The sequence below is a fragment of the Bos indicus genome, chromosome 4, assembly GCF_029378745.1.
Source record: "Bos indicus isolate NIAB-ARS_2022 breed Sahiwal x Tharparkar chromosome 4, NIAB-ARS_B.indTharparkar_mat_pri_1.0, whole genome shotgun sequence".
NCBI lineage: Eukaryota > Metazoa > Chordata > Mammalia > Artiodactyla > Bovidae > Bos > Bos indicus.
The window spans coordinates 61,559,700-61,585,928 of record NC_091763.1 but is presented as its reverse complement, the minus strand read 5'-3'; the positions used below and the strand labels follow the sequence as shown (position 1 = coordinate 61,585,928).

Here is a 26,229-nt window from a genome sequence, read left to right as displayed (position 1 = left end):
TCCATCATCTCAGAAAGTTCTATTGAGCAATGCTGCTATACACTTTTTGCTCAGCAGTCTTAGTTTCAGCTCTTCAGTCTCTGCATCCATCAGCTAGCATCTGTAAGAAAATGTCAGAGGGTAATGGAAAGACATCATCAATTTTTTAACCTGTAAAGGTAAACCGAACTTTTCTTACCCAGAAATTAGTCGCTTTTCCTTTCCCAATTCTGTTAATCAACATGGATAGTTGAAATTGTTTTTCATGTGATTACATTTCCCTCTTAAAGTCTAGTAGTACTTAATTGGTACCATCCTATGGCATGTAACATTCAAAGATTAATTTGTGCCTCTTAAGTTAGCCTGTCAGCATACTTGGAACCTCTTAGTCTTACTAAACACTATATATAAATTAAATGAAAGCCTATCTTTTTCTGGGAGAATGATTCTCCTTTTCTGTTTGAATGAATGTTTGCTTTAAGCAGCATATGTCCAATATGAATGATTTTTACATTCTAAAATGGAATTTGGGGTTACAGAATATCTTAGATTGTAGGAAGAACTGCTGTTACTGTTTAAGTCCAATTCCCTTTCTTAAATAGAACATTTTTACAAACTCTAAAGAGAACTGAAGATTTTAATCAGAGTTAGTAGGGTTTTACCCTACCAGAATGCATTTTTTCCCAATGCCTGGGTTTTGCTGATTGCTTTGACCTGAATGGACAATGACACATTTGAGAAGAAAGTTGGCTCTTAGTCATGATGTAAGCACAAGTGTAAATAATTATAGCCATGCTGAGAAAGATTTGGGAATGGTAATAAGTTCACTTGAGTAATTGGTTGGGACCAAAGTAGATGGAGATAATCCAGAAAACATTTACTGCAAATGGTAGATTAAATGTACTTTCTGATAAATCATATTTGATCTCTGTGAATTACTTGATCATTGAAGCACATTGTTTATTTGTATTATTAGATGTGCATTTATGTTGTTTAAGTTTTATATGGGTTTAGTAATTAATAATATTTTATCAGTTCCTATTTTCCTTCTCTATACCAACTGTGAGCCGTAAACCCATTATTTATATATATACTTTTCTTTTAAGTAACCTGGACTCTCAACATCTATAGTAATTGATTCTAAAGAAAGTGGCTGGGTGGGTAGATTTACTTTATAAAAAGCTTCCTATTTAGTTTTGATTAACACTCGTCTCCCTACATCTTACCTTGTAGGAAACCACAGATATAATGTATGTTATTAATATCTGTACACAATGACTCTTACAGGTGGAACAATCCAAAGTTTTAATCAAAGAAGGTGGTGTTCAGTTGCTGCTCACAATAGTCGATACCCCAGGATTCGGAGATGCAGTGGATAATAGTAATTGGTAAGAAGGGTTTGTCCCTGCTGCTTTCCATTGCATTTGGGAGTAGGGCTGGTTAGATTTTTTTAACATTTTAAATCTTCTCACCTGTGGTTACTGAAATTTAAGTAATATGGTTTGGGTTCATATATCAACTTTGCCACTTACTTGTCATTATTGCTTAACTTCTTTGAACTGATTTCCTTTTCTATAAAATGATGATAACACTTTTCATAGAATTATTTTGAAGATAGACTCTAAAACATAGATAAAAGAATTCTCATTATTATAAGAAACTTTTCATTCTCTGCTATTAATTTTATCTGTTTTCTGTCACACCCTAATTTAAATATGATTTTAGACCTTCAGTTTTTCCGTAAGTTGTAAGTGAAGAAAATATCCATGACTTTCTATTTGGAAATAAGATATTAGGAGCTTATAAAAATATTTTAATTTTTCCTTGAGTTCTGCATTATTTTTGAAGTAAATTTCTTCAACTTTTGAAATACCTAAATAAATTCATCATGAGGCTTCTGTGTTGTTTAATCTTTTCATTTGAAATCTAAAACTCTTTGGATGTAATTTTTCATGTTGTAAAGTGTGTTTTTCGTTATTTAATCACTTAGTTATGTCTGACTCTTTAGTGACCCTATGGACAGTCTGCCAGGCTGCTCTGTCCATAGAATTTCCCAGGCAAGAATACTGGAAAGGGTTGCCATTTTCTTCTCCAGAAGGTCTCCCTGACCCAGGGATCTTGGTGGATTCTTAACCACTGAGCCATCTGGGAAGCACCGTGCATAAGTGGAATCTCAACTTAATTATTTTATTTATTTGCATTCTACAGCTGGCAGCCTGTTATCGACTACATTGATAGTAAGTTCGAGGACTACCTAAATGCAGAATCTAGAGTGAACAGACGTCAGATGCCTGATAACAGAGTGCAATGTTGTTTATACTTCATTGCTCCTTCAGGACATGGGTAAGTGCCTGAATACTTCTGATAACCTTTTTGTTGTTTCATTATTACTCATCTTTGGGTGCATGTGTTAGTAATCCTCATCTCTGTGGAGTATGTTTATACAACTTGTGAAGTTCCAAATTCCATATAAAAATGATTTATAAAAAATTAAGTCCTAGCCACGCTAAAAATGATTTTACTTCTTAGTTTCTCATGTGTAAGACTGTGCTTCATGGAGAGGAATATTGTTTTCATCATGGTTTGGTGTCTCAGTGTGGCTAATTTAGCTTTCCTGTTGACCAGTCTGCCACAGATTGAACAATCAAATAAGGAGAAACAACCATAACGATTAGCTTAGACATATTCTAAGAAACTCCAAAGATATTATTTATTATACATCTGGTAGAGAACATTGCAAAAGACTTAAATACCAACTTTTTAATGTGCTGTTTCTTTCTTCACTAAATCTGTTTTACTAATCTATTTCACCTTAGCTGTCACAGTCAAATTATTTAAGTATCCTATCATCAGTACTAACCTTCTACTTATTAGCAGTTAAAATTAAGATCTGAGTATTTAGACTTGTATCTGATTGGATTGTTTGTTTGTATGGCCAGCCTGTACTCCTGTTTTGGTCGTTTGTGTTTCTTTGTCATTTTGAGGAGATGAGCGTGTCATCGTCAACTGCAGATGTTTATACTTACTCTTCTTTAAAGTGAAAGTGAAGTCGCTCAGTTGTGACTGACTCTTTGTGACCCCATGAACTGTAGCTTACCAGGCTCCTCCGTCCAGGGATTTTCCAGGCAAGAGTACTGGAATGGGCTGCCATTGCCTTCTCCAGGGGATCTTCCTGACCCAGGGATCGAACCTGAGTCTCCCACATTTCAGGCAGACGCTTTACCATCCAAGCCACCTGGGAAGCCCTCTCCTTTAGTCTTTGGTTAAATGACTCAGGATAACTCCGCCCCCTGATGATTGTAACTCCACCATCTCTCCACCAAAAGGGACTGGACTGTTTCATAGCATTAGACTAAACAGTGTTGTCATCTAACACCAAAATTACAGTGGTATAAACCAGTTCCTTCAAGTGAAAGTCGCTCAGTCGTGTCCAACTCTTTCTGACCCCATGGACTATCGAGTCCATGGAATTTTCCAGGCCACAGTACTGGAGTGGGTACCTTTTCCCTTCTCCAGGGGATCTTCCCAACCCAGGAATCAAACCCAGGTCTCCTGCATTGCGGGCAGATTCTTTACCAGCTGAGCCACAACGGGAGCCCAGGAATACTGAAGAGGATAGCTTATCCCTTCTCTAGCAGATCGTCCTGACCCAGGAATTGAACCAGATTCTCTTGCATTGCAGGCAGATTCTTTACCAACTGAGCTATCAGGGAAGTCCACTTTCAAAAGTGTGCCTTTCTCTTTTGTTTTCTGCTTTTTTCTTTACCTTTTGCCTAGATAGGCTAGTGCCCATTATCACCATCTTGGTTGAGCAGAAAGCCTTAATTTTAAAGTTTACCATTTTTGTACTATCTGATTGTAGTGGTGCAACTGTTTCTTTTTCATTTCTAATATTCTTCTATAGTATTCTCAGAAAATTATATATTCAAAGCCCAAAATTGACTTATCTACTTAAAAGGCTAAAAAAAAAACACCTCAAAATACCATACTGTATCGTTTTTTTCTGAGAACTTGTTAGTTTCTTCTTGAATTTTCATGTGTGTGTGTATGTATATATATATATATATCATGGTAATATAACCTCTTAGGGCTTTTTCCTGAAAGCCAGCAAAGTAAAATCTTAACCTATAGTTAAGTCAATAGAAATTTGTCAGTTTATATCCACTTTTTATTATTTTAGATCTTTTGGACTGTCTCCAACATTTAGTAATTCTCATGAAATCACATTTCTCTTATCCCCTGAGGGAAAATATAGTCCTTAAAATTGCGTGGGAAATAAAATTTTTTTTAAAGAAAAAATTTTGATATTATGTGTAGTGGCTTGGGACCATTTCTTGTTTGTCACAAGGGATGAGAGTTCCAGATTTTAATTTCTTAGTATAACAATGTGCTTTTGAGTAGTTTGTCAGCTTAACTATTTTTAGAAATGGAACAAAGTTTTGCCCACTGATATATGCTGCTGCGGATTAAGTGACATAATATGACATTGAGTTTTCTGTAGAGAGTTCCAAATTCCATGCTCACTAAAGAGTGAAATTCCAGGCAGCATAGTAGAGGAATTACGACCGTTCTACCTGGGTAGTCCCTGGATTCCCTTTTTAGAGGTTCTGTTTTTGGAGTAATTATATATTGGTCCAGCAGTGTATTTTCTGTGTCCCTTACCCCACCAGGTGTCATCACTGAACAAAGGGTTACTTTGTGATTTCAGCTGTTGTTGCTTCATTTCCTTTGTTCAGTGGTTGGTAACTGACTTGGAACTTGAATTTTTAAATGGTGTTTTTACAAACCTTTGGAATTTTTATTGCCATTTTGAAAAAAGTGTTAGTTTTATATAGATTTTTTTTCCCTTAGAAATGTGTATACCTATGTATGTTTAATAAATATTTGTCATTTGCCCTCTATTCATTTTACTTATTTTGTTGTAGGCTTTGAGGTGTTAAATAGTTTTTTCTCTTTGTGTTTCATCGCTCAGTCGTGTCTGACTCTGCGACCCCATGGACTGTAGCTCCTTTGTCTCTGGGATTTCCCAGGCAAGAATATGAAGTGGGTTTCCATTTCCTTCTGTAAGGTATCTTCCCGACCCAGGGATCGAACCTGGGTCTCTGCATTGCAAGTGGATTGTTCAGTGTCTGAGTCACCAGAGAAGGGTTTATCTATTAGAAATTCTATAAAGGAGTTTCCTTTGTGTTAAAAAAAAAAAAAAAAAACTTAAAAATTAGATTTCTTGGAAAATATGATCTGAAATAAAATTAAATGGATAGAGGAAAAATTTCAACCAGTATGTAATCTCTTGTGAAATAAGTGTTTTCTGTGGGCATTTTGTAAGGTTTTAAATTTTGTTTTCTAGTTTAAAAGGGCAGAGGGTTTTATCAGGGCTTTTATAAAGGTTATATCTAAAGTTTAATTTTGTAAAAACTGTTTTAATATTCTTCAGCCCTGTCATTTTATGTTTGAGAAGTTGACTTCCCTGATTTCCTTGTCATGGCTATTTTCAAGTATCTTCCTCTTGGAAAGTTGAAATAATAAATGTTCTATAAATGTTGTTTTACTTTAAGTGTAAAATCTTGTTAACTTAGATTACAATTTAATATTTTATATTCAGTTCAGTTCAGTTGCTCAGTCGTGTCCGACTCTTTGTGATCCCATGAATTGCAGCACACCAGGCCTCCCTGTCCATTACCAACTCCTGAAGTTTACTCAAACTCATGTCCATCGAGTCGGTAATGCCATCCAGCCATCTCATCCTCTGTCGGCCCCTTCTCCTCCTGTCCCCAATCCCTCCCAGCATCAGAGTCTTTTCCAATGAGTCAACTCGTCGCATGAGGTGGCCAAAGTATTGGAGTTTCAGCTTTAGCATCAGTCCTTCCAATGAACACCCGGGACTGATCTCCTTTAGAATGGACTGGTTGGATCTCCTTGCAAGATTCATTAAAATTATAGATTAACTGAATTCTTTTCTGTTACCAGTTTAATGAGGTGGTAGTGGTAGTAATTTAACTTTGTCCTGCATATAATCTGGAAGGTAAACTCTAAAAATTTACAAAGGTGAGATTTAAAAAATATATATATAGTGGAAAGAATTAAGTTTATTTTATGTGCTCCATATTTCTCTCTTTAAATTTATTTATTTTTTGGCTCTGCTGGGTCTTCAGTGCTGTGTGTGGGCTTTCTCTAGTTGTGGTAAGCAGGGGCTACTCTAGTTGAGGTGCTTGGCCTTCTTATTGCAGTGCCTTCTCTTGCAGAGCATGGGCTCTAGGGTGTGCAGGCTTCGGTAGTTGCTGCACATGGGCTAAGTAGTTGTGGCACAGGGGCTTAGTTGCTGTACAGCATGTGGAGTCTTCCCAAACCAAGGATCAAACCCGTGTCCCCTGCATTGGCAGGCAGATTCTTAACCACTGAAACACCAGGGCAGTCCCAAATCCGAGATCAATTGACTGAGCCATGGCTTTTATATTTAGTGTTGTTATGTAATGATTGATGAAAAACAGGCAAAAACTTAAATATTTTCCCAAAATCAAAAGGTTTTTCAGTTACCACTAGTGAGATAAGGGTGCTGTTTATAGATAAATACGGTCTTATTCCAGCCACACACTCTTTCTGTAGTGTTCTCTGAATGCTAATATCAAAATTTAAAGGATTTAAGATGAGAATTAGAATTGAAGCTGTCTCATTTCTCCATATCTGCCTTCCTGCCTTCTTACCCTGTCTTTCTGCAAGTCAGTGGGTCACTACCACAAAGAAGTATAGTATTATTCATCAGTAAAAAAGGAGTATCTCATTAGTCTCTGCTGCTGCTGCTGCTAAGTCACTTCACTCATGTCCGACTCTGCTCAGCCCCATAGATGGCAGCCCACCAGGCTCCCCCGTCCCTGGGATTCTCCAGGCAAGAACACTGGAGTGGGTTGCCATTGCCTTCTCCCATTAGTCTCTGGACACACCGCCAATACACCCACCAATATATATATTAAATTATAGTATGCTAAGAGAACTCAAACAAGGGCTTTCTGTTTATTTTAAAATATTAGTCCATAAAATTTATAATGAAATTAGACCTTTATTCCATTTTCCTCATGTTTTATCAAAGCTAAGGAATACTGTATTTCTATGCAAAATACTGCTGTTATCTTCATTTATTTTGTTAAATACTAATTTTTAGTCTAGTGTATTCTGCATGTGAGGAATAGGTGATTTTCATTTACAGTTATTCAAAGATGTAAGGAAAATTACAGCAGCTTAGTTTTTTAGTCAGCACATATTTGAACACCTTCTCAAGTGTTGGCACTGTACTAGATATTACAGAAGAGATGAATGAGACAAAGGCTTTTGCTCTTAGGGATCTTCTAGTGAGAAGATGGGAAGAACAAATACACAAGTAGGTGGTTACTATATGACAGATTAAGTGTTGTGATCCTTGAGGCTTCTAGTTTTAGGTTGGAGAAGAATTCTCAGAGGAGCATAGTAAGCTAGGTCCTAAAGGACAAATAGGAATTAGGCAAGCCAGCTAGAACGGGGATGGGAAAGTATGGTGATTTCACGATATTGTGAGAAGTTCAAAAAGGCTGGCATATTGGAAGTCAAAAGTAGTAAAAATGCTAAGGGATGCTGAGAGATGAGGTCAGCTAAAGAGGTTATGTTTTCACAGGCTTCGTAGGCCACACTCACTTAAGGAATCTGGCTTTAATAAGGTTTTCAGTCTGGGAATGACTTGATCAGAATTGGATTTTAGAAACATCATATTGACTGCAGTGTGCATGGTTTTGAGGGAAACCAGACAGATTGTTGTCATTATCAAAGTTTGGTGGCCTGAACCAAAGTAATGGAAAGGAGATAAATATATAAATATTTTTATTTGTTCAGCAGGTTCTGGTGAATCTTTGGAATGGATAAATAGAGGAAGTTTATCCAGTCTGAGTCCTGGATTTCAGCTTTGAGTAACTGGGTGGATTGAAGTGTTACTTGCTGAGATAGAAAGTATAGAAGGGGAGGGGGTATTTGGGGGTTCAGATGAACTTATGATTTTGAGGTGCCAAAATGGAATGTCCGAGTAGTATTTCCATCAGGTGAACACAAGCCTGGAACATAAGAATGAGGTCTGGGCTAGGTATAAAGACTTGGGAGTTATTAAGCCATAAAGGATATTGAAGTTGTTGTAGTTAATGATAAGCTTATAGAATGTAGAGAAGAAAAGACCTAATAGAGAATTCTGAGGCATGTACCTTTTAAGGGACTAACTTACAAAGAGGATCCTGGAACTTACTTTAAGTAAACAGCTTGTGAGAGAGTAATGTCCGTGCTGCATAATGGGCAAATTAAAAATACCATTAAACACCACAGTGTTTCTGAGTTGGCTGCTGCTGACTAATTATATTAGCAGCCTGAAAGTATTTGGTGACCTTAAAAGTATGGCCAAGTGGAGGCAATAGTTAGAGTGTAATGAATAAAAGGGATGATGAAGAAGATGTTCTTTTGAGCCCCTTCACTGAGAAATGTACTGGGTAACAAGAAGTAAAAGAGGATTATAATTTTTCATTTAAAAACAAGACAGATTTCCCAAATTTGAGTGGTAAGTAGAGTCTCTTGTAGGAAAGCTTATTAGGAGCCTTTCTGGATTTTCTGATTCTACTTTTGGGCCCACATACTGTGACCAGGGTATTAAAACACAGGAGTCAAATCTTTCTTAGGCATTCCAGTGCTTCTTGAAATCCTGTTCTTCCTAACTGTTACTGGCCCAATATACATCTTTAGAGAGTGTTTCTGATGAGGAAATTAAGTAGTTCCAGTGTATGTAATTTTAGCATTGGAATGTGAAAAATCTGTTCTCCCAAATTGGTCAATCCAGTCATATTAAATATTGTATATTTCAGACTTAAACCATTGGATATTGAGTTTATGAAGCGTTTGCATGAAAAAGTGAATATCATTCCACTTATTGCCAAAGCAGACACACTCACACCAGAGGAATGCCAACAGTTTAAGAAACAGGTAAGTAAAATGAGTTTGGAAATTCTTAGGATTCTAATACTGTTCATGTAATTTGCAGTTTTGCATATTTTCATTATAATGTGTTACAGTGTGTTCCTCCTGCTACTTTACTGTGTGTGTGTGGTTGTTTACACTATATTAAAAATAACTGTTGAAAATAGTCTCCTGCTTTAGTTTTCTCCTAGGAGCCCATAAGTATTATCATGCCCTTCAGTGTGTGTGCTCAGTTGTTTAGTTGTATCCAACTCTTTGTGATCCCATGGACTGTAGCCCACCAGGCTCCTCGGTCCATGGAATTTTCCAGGCAAGAATACTGGAGTGGGTTGCCATTTCCTGCTTCAGGGGATCTTCTGACCCAGGGATCGAATCTCTGTCTCTTGTGCCTCCTCTTTTGGCAGGTGGATTCTCTGCCACTGAGCCACCTGGGAAACCATAATGCCCTTATCCTTTGTCAATTTAAATAAGGCTATTTTAGATGTTTCTGTATAGCTTCCACCACCACCCGTCCCCACAGGCAGTCTCCCACATTGCAGGCGGATTCTTTACTAGCTGAGCCACAAGGGAAGCTCCATTTTAGATTTTCTGTATAGCTTGTGCCACTGCCTCTCCCCACACCCTTTATAGAAATATTACTTTCCTAGACTGAGTTTCTGGGGAGAGGATTACTTTTTAAAGGGTATAATTATTTTATTACCCTCCCCCCCCCATTTTGTCTTGGTGCTTTCTCAATAAAACAGTCAAAATTCCTTTTATGACAGGTATGTTTGTTGCAGTGCCTTGCTAGCATTGTCATTATTTTTTTTTAAACTTTTTTGGATTAAGGTGATGCCTAATAATGTCTTTAACTTTCAGTTTTCCAGAAAAGCTGAACATTTTAAAGCAGGGGTTTAGTTTTCCCTCAGTGTTATGTTTTTGGTTTATTATATATTGTATCTTATGAAATGGTAGGATCAGTTTCTAGAACTACTTTCCTATTCTAGTAGCCTATTTTTAAATTTTAGGCCAGTGTTATGTCTTTTAAGAGCTTCCCTGGTAGCTCAGACAGTAAAGAATCCGCCTGCAGTGCAGGAAACCTGGGTTTGATCCCTGGGTCACGAAGATCTCCTTGACAAGGGAATGACTATCCACTCCAGTATTCTTGAGAATTCCATGGACAGAGGAGCCTGCAGGCTACAGTCCATGGGGTTGCAAAGACTTGGACACAACTGAGCATCTAGCACTATATGTCTTTTAAATTGAAGCTAAGTTGTATAATATTTTAAAATAGATTTTAGAGTTTATTATCTCTTACTGTCCTTCTAGTTTTTTGTAACAAAGTACTTTGGTTCTTCATCTTTTTCAGTATGAATTTTAGAATAACTTGAAAACTATTGGAAAAACAAAAACCTGTGGAAATTTGCTTTGAAATTGTGTTAAATCTGTATAAATTTTTAGAATGTTTTACTACATCATTTTTACTGTATCTGATATTTCTACCAGGAAATTTTTTATTTTACATTTATTAGCTCCATTTTTATTTTGTAATTTGCTGTTTCTAAGTTCAGATACTAATCATATAGTATTAGTAATATTTCTCTTTTATCTTAATTTGGAATTGTACTAAAAATGAAGAAATAAAAAAGGTGAATAAGCAGTGATCTCTACTTCCAAATTGGTCACTTGCAATGGTTGTCAATTTACTTTTTCTTTATTTATTCTTTAAAAAAAAGCAGGGGGGCAGGGACAGGTAGTGTTTAACCAGAGGTGTTTATCCGACTCATGTAGAGAACTTTTTCAAAATGAGTTATTGGACCACAGCTCTACTAGTTGGTTTTGTAGGTTAAGATACAGCTTTGTATTTGTTATCGTGAAGAAGCTCACTTGGGCTATTTTAATATACAACCTCTGACTAAAAGCCATTGCTCTTAGAGCTAGCTACTAGTCTTTGTTTTTTCTTCTAGGCATGTATCAGGTTGGCCAAAAAGTGTGTTCAGAAAGCTTACCAAAAAACCTAAATGAACTTTTTGGCCAACATTAGGTTGGCACATAATCTGACACCTCATCATTTATTCTTAGGTTTTTTTTTCTAACTAGATACATAACCCAGTTATAAAAGATACGTGGTCTTGTTTATTTCCACGGCAATTCTGTCTGCTTTGGTAGCCGTGTAGCACATTTTGTTTCAGGTCCCTTTACTGCTGCTGGGGACCCTGGTAGTGAGTGTAACATTAAACCACCAGTACAGGCAGGGAGCTAGTTTTAGGTTTATTAGCCATCAGTTTGTTTGTTATAAGTTTGAATAGGGTAGGTAATTCAACACTATTTGGATGTCTGTATTCTTATTTGAATTTAGAGTGACTTTGGACAAAATAAATTAATTTGAGGTCACTTCTGATGTTACTAGTAAGTTGTCTTTCTTTTTTTCTGTATTCTCATTGATTATTATTATAAATTCATTAGCTTCTTAATTTCCAGGGCGTGTTTTCTCCCTGTGTGCTTGCCTGATCTTTTATCTGTTGCTCCTTGATGTGTGTGTATCCACACGTACATGCAAGGATATTTTCTGATAAGTACATATTTTTTCCCCTAGAGCCAGTGTTATACTTAATTTTATTTACCTTTGCTCAATTCTGCTAAAAACTTTAGGTGAGTTTAAGCTCTGTTGATTCAGCTGAATAAAATAGTTGGTAAGAATTTGTCTAAAGGTATCTCAGGCATTATAAATAAATGACCCAAAACCACTAGAGTAGAAATCAACTAGTGAAGCTGTTTCTGGACTCCTACTTCATTTTTAGAACTCTTTGGGTATTGTAACCTTATAAGTTTAACATTTCTGAAGCAATTGGATTTAGAGAATGGTACTTATATATAAACTTTATAGAAAAAAAACACCAGCATACTATTTTGGTTTTAAATTACATTTTGCATTGTTGAAAAACAGTAAAGGAACTGGAGCTAAAGACTCAGAAATTTAAGAAGAGTATAATAAAAATAAAGCTAATGTCTAAAATTATATGTGGTGCTCTTTTATTGACTTCCTCTTTCATCTTAGATAATGAAAGAAATCCAAGAACATAAAATTAAAATATATGAATTCCCAGAGACAGATGATGAAGAAGAAAATAAGCTTGTTAAAAAGATAAAGGTAGGTTCATTCCCATACATATACTAACATATTTTAGGGCCTTAGCAATACTATCTCGGAGAAGGCGATGGCACCCCACTCCAGTACTCTTGCCTAGAAAATCCCGTGGACAGAGGACCCTGGTGGGCTGCAGTCTGTGGGGTCGGACACGGCTGAGCGACTTCACTTTCACTTTTCACTTTCATGCATTGGAGAAGGAAATGGCAACCCACTCCAGGGTTCTTGCCTTGAGAATCCCAGGGACAGAGCAACCTGGTGGGCTGCCGTCTATGGGGTCACAAAGAGTCAGATACGACTGAAGCGACTTAGCAGCAGCAGCAGCAGCAGCAATACTATCTATAATAGCTGCTGTAAAGACTAGAAATAGCAGTGTTTATAGCGACTTCCTGATGGTCCAGCGGTTAAGACTGTACTTCCACTTCAGGGGCCCCAACTTCAATCCTTGGTCAGGGAACTAAGAATCCCACATGCCATGTGGCATATACATATATAAATGTTTTTAAACAATTGATTTAACAAAATAAATGAGATTATTGACTGTTTAGTTCACCTTTATGATTAACTTTGTTGTTTGACTGTTATGTATAATAAAGTATTATATGGAATAGAGAGATAAGTAACAGTTCTTATTTTCAGATGGTTTTCAATTAACTGATTTCGTATTTTATAATTTTCCCCTTAGAAACAAACAGGTAATGGGAATGAAAGGGGAAGCATAATGAGAAGACAAAGGATTTGCTCTTAAGCACTATTATGCTTATTCTTTAAGAGCCAAACATATGTTTTATTTTTTTCTTTTATAAAAATCAATCAAAAATCTATTCTGACATAATTTTCTGTATTTTTAACTTATAGTGGTTTCCTAAGTACCCTGGATCTAAAAATGATATATTGATTAATAACATTGTCTGCTTCTAGAGCTATTAAGGTTGATTTATGATCAAGTAGGCAAACTAGCCACAAGTCTCATTATTTTCCTTCTAGCTGCCAATGTATTTTTTACCCTTTTAAAATTTTCCATTATGGAACACTTCTTTTTGGAATGATGCTTTAACAAATAATCTGATCAGTATATGCCTTAGTATTCTTAAATTTTAGTGAAAGTATAATTTTGTTTATTGTTTACATTGGTAACAATGCCATACAATGGCAATTTACTAATAGTAATTGAATGACCGATGAAAGTGAATGCAAAAACTGTTGGGGTAATAATGTTTTTTGCTTACCTGTTGAGTAATGTAACTTCTTTATTCTTGAATTTGTGAGGACTACAGAGATGTATTTGAATAAGAATACTTTGTTTTATAGGACCGTTTACCTCTTGCTGTGGTAGGTAGTAATACTATCATTGAAGTTAATGGAAAAAGGGTCAGAGGAAGGCAGTATCCTTGGGGTGTTGCAGAAGGTAAGGTTTTCTTCAGTGAATGGCTTTCTATAAGATCTCACAAATGTTATAAAAATTTGTATTTTGTAAGTAGTATAATATGCATACTGCATTGATATAGTCTAGATTTTCAAAGATCTGAATTCAGTTTCGTTGAGTCTCATCTCCTTATTAAATACATTCTTTCATTTCTCAGACCTTATGTCCTGTTGTGTCAGGCAAGTATGTGTTAAATCTTAACATTGTAGTACTTTAGAAGCCACTTGTCAGTATTCATCCTCCCACCTCTGCCTCACCATTAAGCCTATTCCTGTTTTCTTGTTTGAAAACACACTTACAATGCAGGGGTTCTTTACCTGGGGCCCAAAAATTGCTCCAAGGGATCTAATAAACCTTCTGAAATTGAAAACAGTTTTGGAGAAAAGGCCTGTCATTTTTATTTGAGTCTCAGTTGGGTCTAGAACCTTAAAGAATGAGAACAACTGTCAGAAGCCCAATTAAAACGTTTGCGTTTTGCTTTCTTCAGGGCAGAAGTCAACTTCTTGGCATCACATTTTTAGAGCAAGAAAGTTTGTTATTAAGAGATCCTCTATACTAATTTTTTAAAGGAGTTTTAAATAGCAATATAATCTTAGTTATAGAGTCAATTCTTGGAAGCCTTCTTGGCATTAGACATGTTTCGCAAACTTTGTGTTCATTATACTGGTTTATACTAATAATTAATCTTCAGTGTTATAGTAACTTGGAATGAAGTTTGAGTCATGATTATAATTTGTTGATATTACTTTAAAAACATACATAATTTTTAGGATATTTTCCAAGTTAATGTTCTTACGAGTGACTTTCCCAACTAGAGATACTGTGCTCACTCTCAGCTTTTTTCATCACCATGTAACCTTCAGTTTCTGAGCTGAGACTTTAAAACTAGTATAGACCTTAGAAAACTGCACAGAGGAAATTGCTTTGTATCTTTAGTTTTAGGTTATCCCCCTTTTAGTGATACATTAAAAAAAAAAAGGAACATTAAAGTTTCTTGGCTTAGGTTTTCATTTTGGTTAACTTGTGGTTTTTCTAAAGTGATTCCTCACCCACCCTTGACCCCCAACATTAAGTACTATTTTATAGTGTTAAAGTCTTAATGAAACATTGACCTAAGGTATTTAATATTTTGTATATTCTCTCATTGTTAACACCCAGTTTCCTTTGAAAAGAATGGGTTTAGTGAAAGTAATACATATGGTCTGATTTTTTTTTTTTTTGTAGTTGAAAATGGTGAACATTGTGATTTTACAATTCTAAGAAATATGTTGATAAGGTAAGTGTAAACAGTGATGAAAATAACACAGATTTTACTTTCCCTAAATAAAATTAGTCTCAGATTTAGTTTTTTGTCTTCTATAAATTTAGCTAATTTAAATTGGTATCTTCATTCTAGCACTGAAGCAAGCACTGCCTAGAGACAAATTTGGATTATTTTGCCCAGGTTTTAAACTCTAGAGGAAAAATACAAAATAGGCTGTGTGGCTAGGGATATATAGGAAAGTGGGTCTTTCAATCATTGTAGTTTGTGTTGCGGTTTAATACTGAAAGAAATATGAAAGTAGAAAGGAACAGGCTTTTGCTCCTCTTTAATGTGAAAAGCTTGTGGAAACTGGAAGAGAAGGCTTAAGTTTTAGGTCAGAAGCTGGACTTCAAATATTTAAAAGATACACAGCTTAGTAGCTGGTGAGTGGAGCATTTTTGTTACTGAAACACTGTGAAAAACTGATCTTCCTCCCAGGAGGGAAAAACATTAGTCCTAAATTGTACCTTGTACGTCTGATGAAAGAGAAGGAAATCATGTGAAAACAGGACATTGAGTTAATTCTGGTTAGAGGAACCAGGACCTGAATTAGAAAATTAACAGCAGAGAGGAAATTCTGAAGAAAAAGTTGAAAAGACCCAGAGACGGAACAAAAAGAGGATCAAAATGAACCTCATTGTTTTCATGGAGAGATAAATTCCTTCTTTATGCTATTTCATACCCTTTTGCTCTTTTTTCCCTCTCTCATCATGCTTGCTTCTCCAGACCCTCAATACATACTATTCTTTTCAGCCTCCAGTTTTAGATGTCCATCTTAAGTTGATGTCTCTTCATTTTCATACTACTCTCCACTTTCCCAGTGTACAAGAATTTCTTTAGCTATGTAGAAGTAACAGGAATATTGATGATAATTGGAAATCATGGAACAGCAACAAGATCATTCTTAAAAGTGAGGGGGACAGTTTGAGTCCAACTGCTACCTCAAGAGGAAAAGGCGATGGTACCCCACTCTAGTACTCTTGCCTGGAAAATCCTATGGACGGAGGAGCCTGGTAGGCTGCAGTCCATGGGGTCGCGAAGAGTCGGACACGACTGAGCGACTTCCCTTTTACTTTTCACTTTTCATGCGTTGGAGAAGGAAATGGCAACCCACTTCAGTGTTCTTGCCTTGAGAATCCCAGGGACGTGTGAGCCTGGTGGGCTGCCGTCTCTGGGGTTGCACAGAGTCGGACACAACTGAACCGACTTAGCAGCAGCAGCTACCTCAAGAAATATAAAAGAGATGGGAGTGAATTTTGAAATTGAGATTGCCATGTAATTGATTTTTCTCAAAAGAACTCATGACTAGATGCTCTGATAGAAAGTAGATGATGGTGTTAATTCAGCCGCAGCGGTTGCCAGGCCTCACCGTGGGAGAAGAGCAAATGCACATGAAAGGATCTTCATCTTCCTTGGTTTTGAGAAAACAGTGCTTCAGGTTCTACTACGATCTCTTTGCTTTCTCTTCCATTTTGAAAATGTGACTTCAGAAGAACTAATAATCTCTGATGATTTTATATATGTAAAAAATGTTTCATAAATATTAATTGCCAGTGCATTCCCTTTGATTTTATTATTTTCCTCAATTTTAAATCTATGCTACTTTCCTAGTGCTTGAAGCAATGATAATCTTTAACTTTGTCTTACGTGTTTTTTATATATGCAGTCAGTAATTCCCTATGTACCTAAAATACTGTAGAAAGGAAGGCTAGTTACTAGCCAGACTTTGAACATTTGAAGGTATGCAGCCTCCTCTCTGATGAGTGGGACTCAGTAGTATACAAGCATTACAAGCAAATGGACCATTCCTACAGGAAAGCAACAAGACATCATACATGTGTGGAAATATTAAAAATTCTAAAATTATGTAATATTACATAATTTTTATATATGATATATATAAATAGATATATGCTATGATGATAACATTTACATTTATTAAAGAAATTCAGAGTAAGTATTAAGTAGTATATTTTCATGGAGCGGAACCAGATAGAGAAGGATTTATGAAAATAGTTACCTTAAGATGGATTAAGATAAATAGAGTCATCAGATGTTTAACTGTGGGATTGGGAGTTATCCTACTTAACATTTTTATCAAGTAGAATGAAGATATTGTCTTCAACTTCTTGAGGTAGATGGTTATGCAATTTTGCTTAATAAAAATTTCATTTATTTGTTAAATTTGTTTTAGCACACTTGTTTTTTCTTTCCTAAGGCATAAGTGTTCACTTAAACTTCTGCTAGATGTTTACTTTGCCTCTTAACATAATTTTTCATTTATAGTCTTTGAAACGTGTAAAACATCCTTGATAAATATACTTCGAAAATAAGTTTAGGAATATTTTACTATATTGCTTTTCCTTCTAAGTTCAGAGGAGAGGTAAGGTATATGGTATGTAGCTCATGTCTTTATGATAAAGGTACCTAGTAGATATTTAATAAATACTTGAGGGAAATATCAATACCAATATTCCATATGTCTATGAGTTCCAATTAAGTGAAATCCTATAGGTTAAAGTCAGGAGTAGTGATTGCTTCTAAGAAAGACCCAAGTTCAAAGCTATGTCATTTTGCTAATTTAGAGAACTGACTGTTGCAGACAAAGCAAGGAAGACAATGGAAAAGAGGAAAACTTGATAAAAATAATTTCAGGATGTGGCAGTAGATAGTGCCAAAATCAAATAGAGAAGGAAAACAAAAGGAGAGAAGAGAATGGTATAGTATCAGCAATCAGGAAATGGAAAAGATAAATACATTCAAGAAACTGTGGAGAGAATACTGATTATTTTAAGTGTGGAAGAATGAGTTGATTTTTAAGAGTAAAATAAAATGTGTTTAATTAAGTGGAAATAGATACTTTTATAACCTGAAAAATACCAGAACCAAGTCATCATAAAAAAAGGTTATTTTAGTGAAAGGGAAAAATCTTTCATTATCTAAAGTGTTCAATGACATTAACAAAAATAGTTTAATAGCTAGTTAATAAGTCCACCTTATTTTATATATGTTGTATTTCAGCTACTAAGTACTTTATATCAGGTCCTTTAATGATTTTTTTAATGATGCATTGATGAGGTAATATATGATATTTAAAATTACAAAAAGATTGTTTTATTCTGGCATGGTTATTTGTTTTTATTATTCTCTACTTAGAGAAATTGAAAACAGTTATGTGTCCTAGAAAATCAACAAGTTTATCACATCTCAGCTCCAAATAAGTTTTTTGCAGGGCCCATTATATGCTGTATGGCAAGAGTGCAAAAGGTGTTGGCACGTGTTTTGTAAAAGGGGATGTTTATAGTTGACGAGGTTATATGCTGTCACCTGTCACATATACTGGTACCATAGAAAAGACTGGCAGCCAAGGAGAAGGTTGTCTTGGGTTAGAGTGGCTTGACTTCGACTGCCAGGAGAGCTCCCAAAGCAGAATGGAAGAACTCTGAAGTAAGTTTGAGAGTCAGTGACAAATTCAGTCCCAATCATTGGATATGCTCGGAGTAAGAAACTGTCTGACTTGACAGAAGTAGAGAAGGATAGAGCTTTAGATAATTCCAGTGGCCATAGAAAGTGTATATTCATTAAGGGGCAGAGTATAAAGGACAGTGAGACTTGTGGAAAACCCAGTCTTAGAAATAGGAGTAAACTATCAGAGAACTGCACAAAAATGTTCAGTAGAGGATGAATTATAGTAATTGGCCATCACAAAAGGGAAAAGTAATAGTAAATGTTTCTTGGCTGTCAGGCAGAATAAAAACAGAATAACACCTTTATGTTTGTCTCTCATAAGGGAGTTTTGGTAAAGTGGTAGAGATGAAAGATAGGGGATTAGAAATGCAGGAATGGATGATGACAAAAAGGAAGATAGAATGATACAGAGTACTGCCACACCGTGTATATCCAAGAATATTGCATTGGTAAAGGATACAATAGAGCAGCTCACAGGAGTCTTTTAGCATCTTGAAACACTAGGGAATGGTAAAATTGTCTCATGTATAGGTATCTCCTATATATTGATTTTATGTATCATAGATAATGTCTGCTATGAGCAGACATTCATTAACCAAAATACCACATTTACCAGACAATTGGAATAAACAGAAATTTATTCAAAATTAAAATTTCCCAGTTTGAATCCAACTTGGTATGTAATCTATGTGTTCCTATATATTAACCTGAATAAAAACTCAAATATTAGTAATATTAAGGAAATATTAAGGAAAGCAATTTCTTTTAGGTTTCTGAACTTCAGTAGGAACTAATCTACCTTTCCTTCTCTAGTAAAATAAAATATATACTGTAAAGGTAAATACTCTTCTCTAGCATTGTCATTGTTTAGTAAATGTTTTGAGAGAATTTATGGCTTCTAAACTTTAATTTGGAACTTAAATGTCCATTAATGTCAAGTTAGCTCATTGTATCTTGCTTCCCCTTACATGTAAGTGAAGACAGATAAATGCTGTCTTCCTTGAAAAGTTTCATCTGAATTTTCTGTTTGCTAAAATTTTGAATTTACACCAAAGCTTTTTTAATAGAAGCAAATTATTTATGTGTCTTTTATTTATGACAGAACACATATGCAGGACTTGAAAGATGTCACTAATAATGTACACTATGAGAACTACCGGAGCAGAAAACTGGCAGCTGTGACTTATAATGGAGTTGATAATAACAAGAATAAAGGGCAACTTACTAAGTAAGTATATATCAATTCCTGCCATGAATGGCATTATTTATTTAGTAAAAAATCATATTATTTCGTTGCCATCAAATTCCTCTTGGCTACTCAATAGAAAATTGGAATAGTGTTCTTTATGGGCTTCCCTAGTGGCTCAGATGATAAAGAATCTGCCTGCAATGCAGGAGTCCCAGGTTTGATCCCTGTGTTGGGAAGGTCCCCTGGAGAAGGGAATGGCTACCCACTCCAGTATTCTTGTCTGGAGAATTCCACAGAGGAGCCTGGTGAGCTACAGTCCATGGGTCACAAGGAGTCGGATATAACCGAGTGACTAACACTTTTACTTTTTCATACATTATTTTTTTTTAGACATAATGCTATTGCACATCTAATAAAGTATAGTATAAACATAACTTACATGCCCTGGGAAGCCAAAAAACTTGTGTGATTCACTCTATTTCTGTATTTGTTTTGCTTTATTGAGATGGTTAAGTTGTGGTTACCTTTTTCCCATATGTTAATTTTATTTTTGTTTTCTATAGCCTTCTCCATCTGTATCAATAACTGAATTCATAGAAATGGCTGAAAATACAGGTTTCCAAAGGGTAATCCTCATAACTCCTTTGGTACATGACAAAGTTTTCATTGATCTAAAGATACATAAAGACAGTTTTCTGAAATCCCCTCCCCTTTTTTTTTAAATTACATCTTTTATTCATGTGTCCTTTCATGAAAATATGATGATGGTATTGTTTTATTTATGTTTAGTTTTAACACTCTCACTTGGCAAAATAAAATGTTAGTAACTATTGTTTCCCAAAATGTTTGGAAACTTTTGTTGCTCTTTGAAATCCTTAATTTAACTGAAATTCTGTTGGATAATGCTGTATGAAAATTGCTACATGTTTATATACATAGTGACCTGCCAAACCACCAAACTAAGAAGCAAAAGTATGTAAATGTACTTGCTTAATGAGTTCTTCAGGAAAGACCACATATAATTTAAATGAAATTTGGTTCTTTTCGTTTGCTCAAAATGTAATACATTTGAGCATTTATACATTTATACAACCAAAATGTAGGTTGTATAACACAACCACAGTAGGGTCTTAGGTCAGCCTTAAATGTGGTCCTTGCTGTGATTCTGTTATTGGTCACATGAAAAGGGTAAGTCATTTATCAGGATCTCCTTGAAAAGATCCCTAAAAGAAGCTAAGTTGCATCTTTGAGGATTTAATATGATGTTCAGGTTATGTTGGCCTGTTTTTTTAAAAATCTTTTACCGGGTCTTTTTATTTTTTTGATTGAGTTACATTGAATTTCTCTAACAAGTTTAAGTTTATAAGCTTTAGCTGGTTTATGTGTGTCAACAAGCATTTTCATTAAAAAGTGGGCAGACAATGAAATAATTTAAATGGTTTTTCTAGCTATCTAATACAGTTTCATTTGAAAAAAAGTGATGACAAAAAGTTATCCTTTTTCCTGTTTTCTGCATTATAAACACATTTTTGTATTACGGTTTTCTAAATAGCACTTTAATAAAGATGACTAGATTGAGATGCTAATTAATTTAACAATTAGATTTACAAAATCATTTTGACTGGTAAGAGTCTTCAAAAAATTAATTTTTTATATGTGTGACTATTTTCTTATAACACTGAAATATCACTCTTAGAGGCAAGTATTTTTACAAGGTTGAAAGACAAAGTACAAAGTACCTCAAGTGTGAAATATTGAACATCTTTTTAAAAGTATGCATATGTAAATAGGTTTAGAAATTTAAGCAGACTGTCAGAAGATAGTTGCATAGCATATTTACTTTGATAATGATTTGGTATAGGGATTAGTAACAGAATTTGGAAAAGAAATTAACTATCTTCAACAAATTTGGCCATAAACTTTTGTTTTAGGAACATGAAAGTGAAAGTTGCTCAGTTGTGACCGACTCTTTGCGACCCCACAGACTATAGTCCATGGAATTCTCCAGGCCACAGTCCTGGAGTGGGTAGGATCCTTTCCCTTTCCCTTCTCCAGGGGATCATCCCAACCCGGGGATTGAACCCAGGTCTCCTGCATTGCAGGTGGATTCTTTACCAGCTGAGCCCCTTAATTGTAAACTCTGTGGATTTGCTTTTAATTGCTGTTTTTATTGTGGTTTACTGTAAGTGCGTTTTGTTGATGTTTAGTCACTTAAGTTATGTCCCACTTCTGTGACCACATGGACTGTAGCCCTCCAGGCTCTTCTGTCCATGAGATTTCCCAGGCAAGAATACTGGAGAGGGTTACCTTTTTCTTCTCCATTTATGTGTGCTAATAAGTCTCTGTATTTTTTGTTCTTTTAGATATGGCACACTTGAAGACATTTCATTTGTTTTTCCAAAGACATAAGCAGTTTTAGTATGTAAAGATTTTTAATATTTAAAAACAAATTTTAAAACATCAAAGCTCTACAGTCTTCTGTTTTCCTCCAAGAGTTATTTAAATGATAATTTAGGTGACAGTGTTCCACTCTTAGTAAGGTGGTAGGTAGCCTTTTCATGTGCAAAGTATACTACAAATTCTTTACATTTATATGGATTGGCTTATTCCTCCCAAGGATGAAATTAAAGAGTATTATATAGATAGGTTATTATTAGTGAGAATATATATTTAACTTTAAAATCACAATTCCATCTGAATTTTAATTTTTTAAAATTTTATTGTTTACTTATAATTTATTTAATGTTTACAATATATTTTCAAGTTGCAACAGTGTTGTTGGGTAGTCTTAAGTTGCTTAACATATTCAGTTATTTAAGATGGCCAATTCAAAAATCGTTTTTATGAGTATTTTTTTCCTAGAGCCTAAAAGTGTTTTGGAGAATGGCAGAAGTGAGTTTTATAGAAATCAAACAAAAGCTTTGATCCCTATTACTAGAAAAAATGCTTGTATGAACACACAACACACACACACACGTTTGTTGTATGATTTCAGGACATTGATTGACACTCTGCCCAAGAGATCTGAGGCACCTATATTAAAAATACCTGCCATAAATATATCAGCTTTTAGTGAAATAATGGTATTTACACTTTAAAATTTGTTCCAGTTTACCTAGCTTTTTGAATGTTGATTCTCCTAAGTTAATGTTTGGTTTATTTTCGTTTTCAGAACTTCTGATTAATTGTTTAATTATTAAAACATACTGCAGGTTTGTTATTTTGATGAAGAAATATCCTTTAGTTAAGTAACATTTTGTTCTAACTTACACTAATTGCAAAAACAAATCCTCTTGGTCACAATGGTACATCACATTTTTGTCTTTCCTTTTTGCTAAGAAAAATCAGTAAGGCAGTGTTCTTTCTGTCCTGTTGTTCATTTAATACATTCCATCTTGGTCTCTTGTTCTCCTCCTTGATAGGGAAGAATAGTGCTATGATGGTCAGAAATATTCAGCCTCATAAGGAGAGAAGTCACCATAATCAGAGTGTGTCAAATCAAGATTAAAGTGACTAGCCTTGAAGTTATAGATGAAATACAAAGCCTGATTTTGTTTTTAAGCCACAATTTAACTTTTTTAACCACTTTATTCATTTAGGTTTGCAATTAAATGGTCAAAGTTTGTTTTTTTGGAAGCACAATATATGTGTTTTATCAACAAAGTCAGAAAAGGAAGGGCCTGCCTCTTTTAAGCTGTCCCAGTGTATTGGAATAGGTTTTTAGAGATCCTGAAGGCTACAGAGCCCACTTTTCTCTCTTCTCTGGGACTGTAGTAGGTTGCTGCTACTTTGCCATTCTCTTTTCTCTAAAAGTATACTAGCTTTCACATAAAGCATATTTGTAGTATTTTTCAACATAAAATTTTGGAAAACATTGTGCAGAGATTTGAGTCTGTGGACTTTAATAGAGTGAACTACTTTTTAATGTCTGTTTTCTGGCATTTCAGAAATGTCAGGATATCATTTGCTTCTGATGCTCTCTTTTTCTGCCTCCCTTCCTCCTCCTCCATTAACTCAATACCATTTTTTCATATTAAAATTTTGTTTAAAAATTAATTTTATTCTAGTTTTTCTTTTTGAGAATGTATTTAGGAAATGTGTCTTTTCCATTTTCCTTATACAGTCTGTTTTATGTGTTTTCTTTAGATTTGATATGCATTAGGTTTGGGGAGACTTCAGGTTATGAAACTTCATGGAAGGAAGTTCTAGATTGTAAATATTTATTCATTTTAAAAGTTTCTGAAGAATTTTTTCATATGTTCATACATAAAACTTCAAATCTGTGTTCTATGTTATTTAAGGTGGTGTCAGAATAATTAAAAGCTTCTTTTGAAGCTTGTTTTCAAAAAACAGAAAGCAGAGAATTTAGTAATGGCATACAGCAGCTCATTTGTTTTCATCACTTTCAGAGTTTTATATTACACTTTTCATTTTTAGACATTTAATGATTATCTTTAATGTTCATAATAGGAGCCCTCTTGCACAAATGGAAGAAGAAAGAAGGGAACATGTAGCTAAAATGAAGAAGATGGAGATGGAGATGGAACAGGTGTTTGAGATGAAGGTCAAAGAAAAAGTTCAAAAACTGAAGGACTCTGAAGCTGAGGTAATTAACCATATATTTTCACCTTTGACAGAATACTCCTTTTCAAAATAATGTCTTGAATAAAATTGATAGATAATGTAACCGCCCTATAGATTTTTTCACATGTAATATGCAAATTTAATGTGTCTCTGTGTGTTCAGTCGAACTCTTTGCAACCCCATGGATTGTAACCTGCCAGGCTCCTCTGTCCATGGGGTTTCCCAGACGAGAATGTTGGACTGAGTTGCCATTTCCTCCTCCAAGGGAGCTTCCCAACCCAGGGATTGAACCCACATCTCCTTGTCTCCTGCATTGGCAGGCAGAGTCTTACATCTGAGCCACCTGGGAAGTCAGTCAGTTTAGTCACTCAGTCCTGTCCGACTCATTGCGACCTCATGAACCACAGTACGCCAGGCCTCCCTGTCCCTCACCAACTCCCGGAATTTACCCAAACTCATGTCCATTGAGTCAGTGGTGCCATCCAACCATCTCATCTTATGTCGTCCCCTTCTCCTCCTGCCCTCAATCTTTCCCAGCATCAGGGTCTTTTCAAATGAGTCAGCTCTTCGCATCAGGTGGCCACAGTATTGGAGTTTCAGCTTCAACATCAGTCCTTCCAAAGAACATCCAGGACTGATCTCCTTTAGGATGGACTGGTTGGATCTCCTTGCAGTCCAAGGGACTCTCAAGAGTCTTCTCCAACACCACAGTTCAAAAGCATCAATTCTTCGGCACATAGCTTTCTTTATGTCCAACTCTCACATCCATACATGACCACTGGAAAAACCATAGCCTTGAATAGATAGACATTTGTTGGCAAAGTAATGTCTCTGCTTTTTAATATGCTGTCTAGGTTGATCATAACTTTGCTTCCAAGCAGTAAGCATCTTTTAATTTCCTGGTTGCAGTCACCATCTGCAGCGATTTTGGAGCCCAGAAAAATAAAGTTAGCCACTGTTTCCACTGTTTGCCCATCTGTTTGCCATGAAGTCCTGCGACCGGATGCCATGATCTTCGTTTTCTGAATGTTGAGCTTTAAGCCAACTTTTTCACTCTCCTCTTTCACCTTCATCAAGAGGCTTCTTAGTTCCTCTTCACTTTCTGCCATAAGGGTGGGGTCATCTGTATATCTGAGATTATTGAGATTTCTCCCGGCAATCTTGATTCCAGCTTGTGCTTCTTCCAGCCCAGCGTTTCTCATGATGTACTCTGCATAGAAGTTAAATAAGCAGGGTGACAATATACAGCCTTGACGAACTCCTTTTCCTATTTGGAACCGGTCTGTTGTTCCATGTCCAGTTCTAACTGTTACTTCCTGACCTGCATATAGATTTCTACAAGAGGCAGGTCAGGTGATCTGGTATTCCCATCTCTTTCAGAATTTTCCACAGTTTATTATGAGCCACACAGTCAAAGGCTTTGGCATAGTCAATAAAGCAGAAATAGATGTTTTTTTGGAACTCTCTTGCTTTTTCGATGATCCAGCAGTTGCTGGCAATTTGATCTCTGGTTCCTCTGCCTTTTCTAAAACCAGCTTGAACATCTGGAAGTTCATGGTTCACGTATTACTAAAGCCTGGCTTGGAGAGTTTTAAGCATCACCTTACTGGCATGTGATTTACAATAATATATATTTTAATAATCTGTTTAGATACAAGTATACTTGGTAGGAAGACATAGTAGAATACCTAAAATAAATTTTATTAGCTATAGTTTAAAAATTATGAGAAATGAAATTTTAAGCCTTTCCATGTAGTCGATATAAGAAAGTAACAGAGTTTTGGGTAGATACAAAAATAAAAACTAATTTTAGGATAGTAATAATTGACCAGACTTACTTGCATTTGCATGGAGAAAGAAAGAACCTTAATTAAACTATGGGCATGCTGTGATAAATTACAGACAAAAAAAATGAAGGAATGTGATTTTTGTAGATGAGTTGGGCCTTATGTAACCCTAGTGTCAGTGTAATTCAGTTGCAAAAATCAGGTAGGGTAGTGACAAAGCATTCCATCAAGCTGTTCTGCTACCTTAGAATCCCTCTACGTGTTGAAGCATATGTTTAGTTTCTATTAATCAAAAAGATCATGAAGACATATCCATCTGTAAGTGATAATAAATAAAAGATGGAGGAAAAAGAACACTTAACACAAGAATCTATAAAGTATATTTGGCTT

General features: G+C 35.4%; 1 protein-coding gene across 1 annotated transcript in view; it reads left to right on the top strand.

Moving 5' to 3' along the window:
* SEPTIN7 (septin 7) overlaps window positions 1–26,229 on the top strand; it is a 59,138-nt gene that overhangs the window by 27,316 nt on the left and 5,593 nt on the right. Inside the window, exons 4-11 of the mRNA XM_019958774.2 lie at window positions 1,267–1,367; window positions 2,188–2,322; window positions 8,844–8,961; window positions 11,993–12,085; window positions 13,394–13,490; window positions 14,733–14,784; window positions 19,382–19,507; window positions 23,939–24,074. Of these exons, the coding sequence (XP_019814333.2) occupies window positions 1,267–1,367; window positions 2,188–2,322; window positions 8,844–8,961; window positions 11,993–12,085; window positions 13,394–13,490; window positions 14,733–14,784; window positions 19,382–19,507; window positions 23,939–24,074 (858 nt within the window). The remainder of the gene's footprint in view (window positions 1–1,266; window positions 1,368–2,187; window positions 2,323–8,843; window positions 8,962–11,992; window positions 12,086–13,393; window positions 13,491–14,732; window positions 14,785–19,381; window positions 19,508–23,938; window positions 24,075–26,229) is intronic.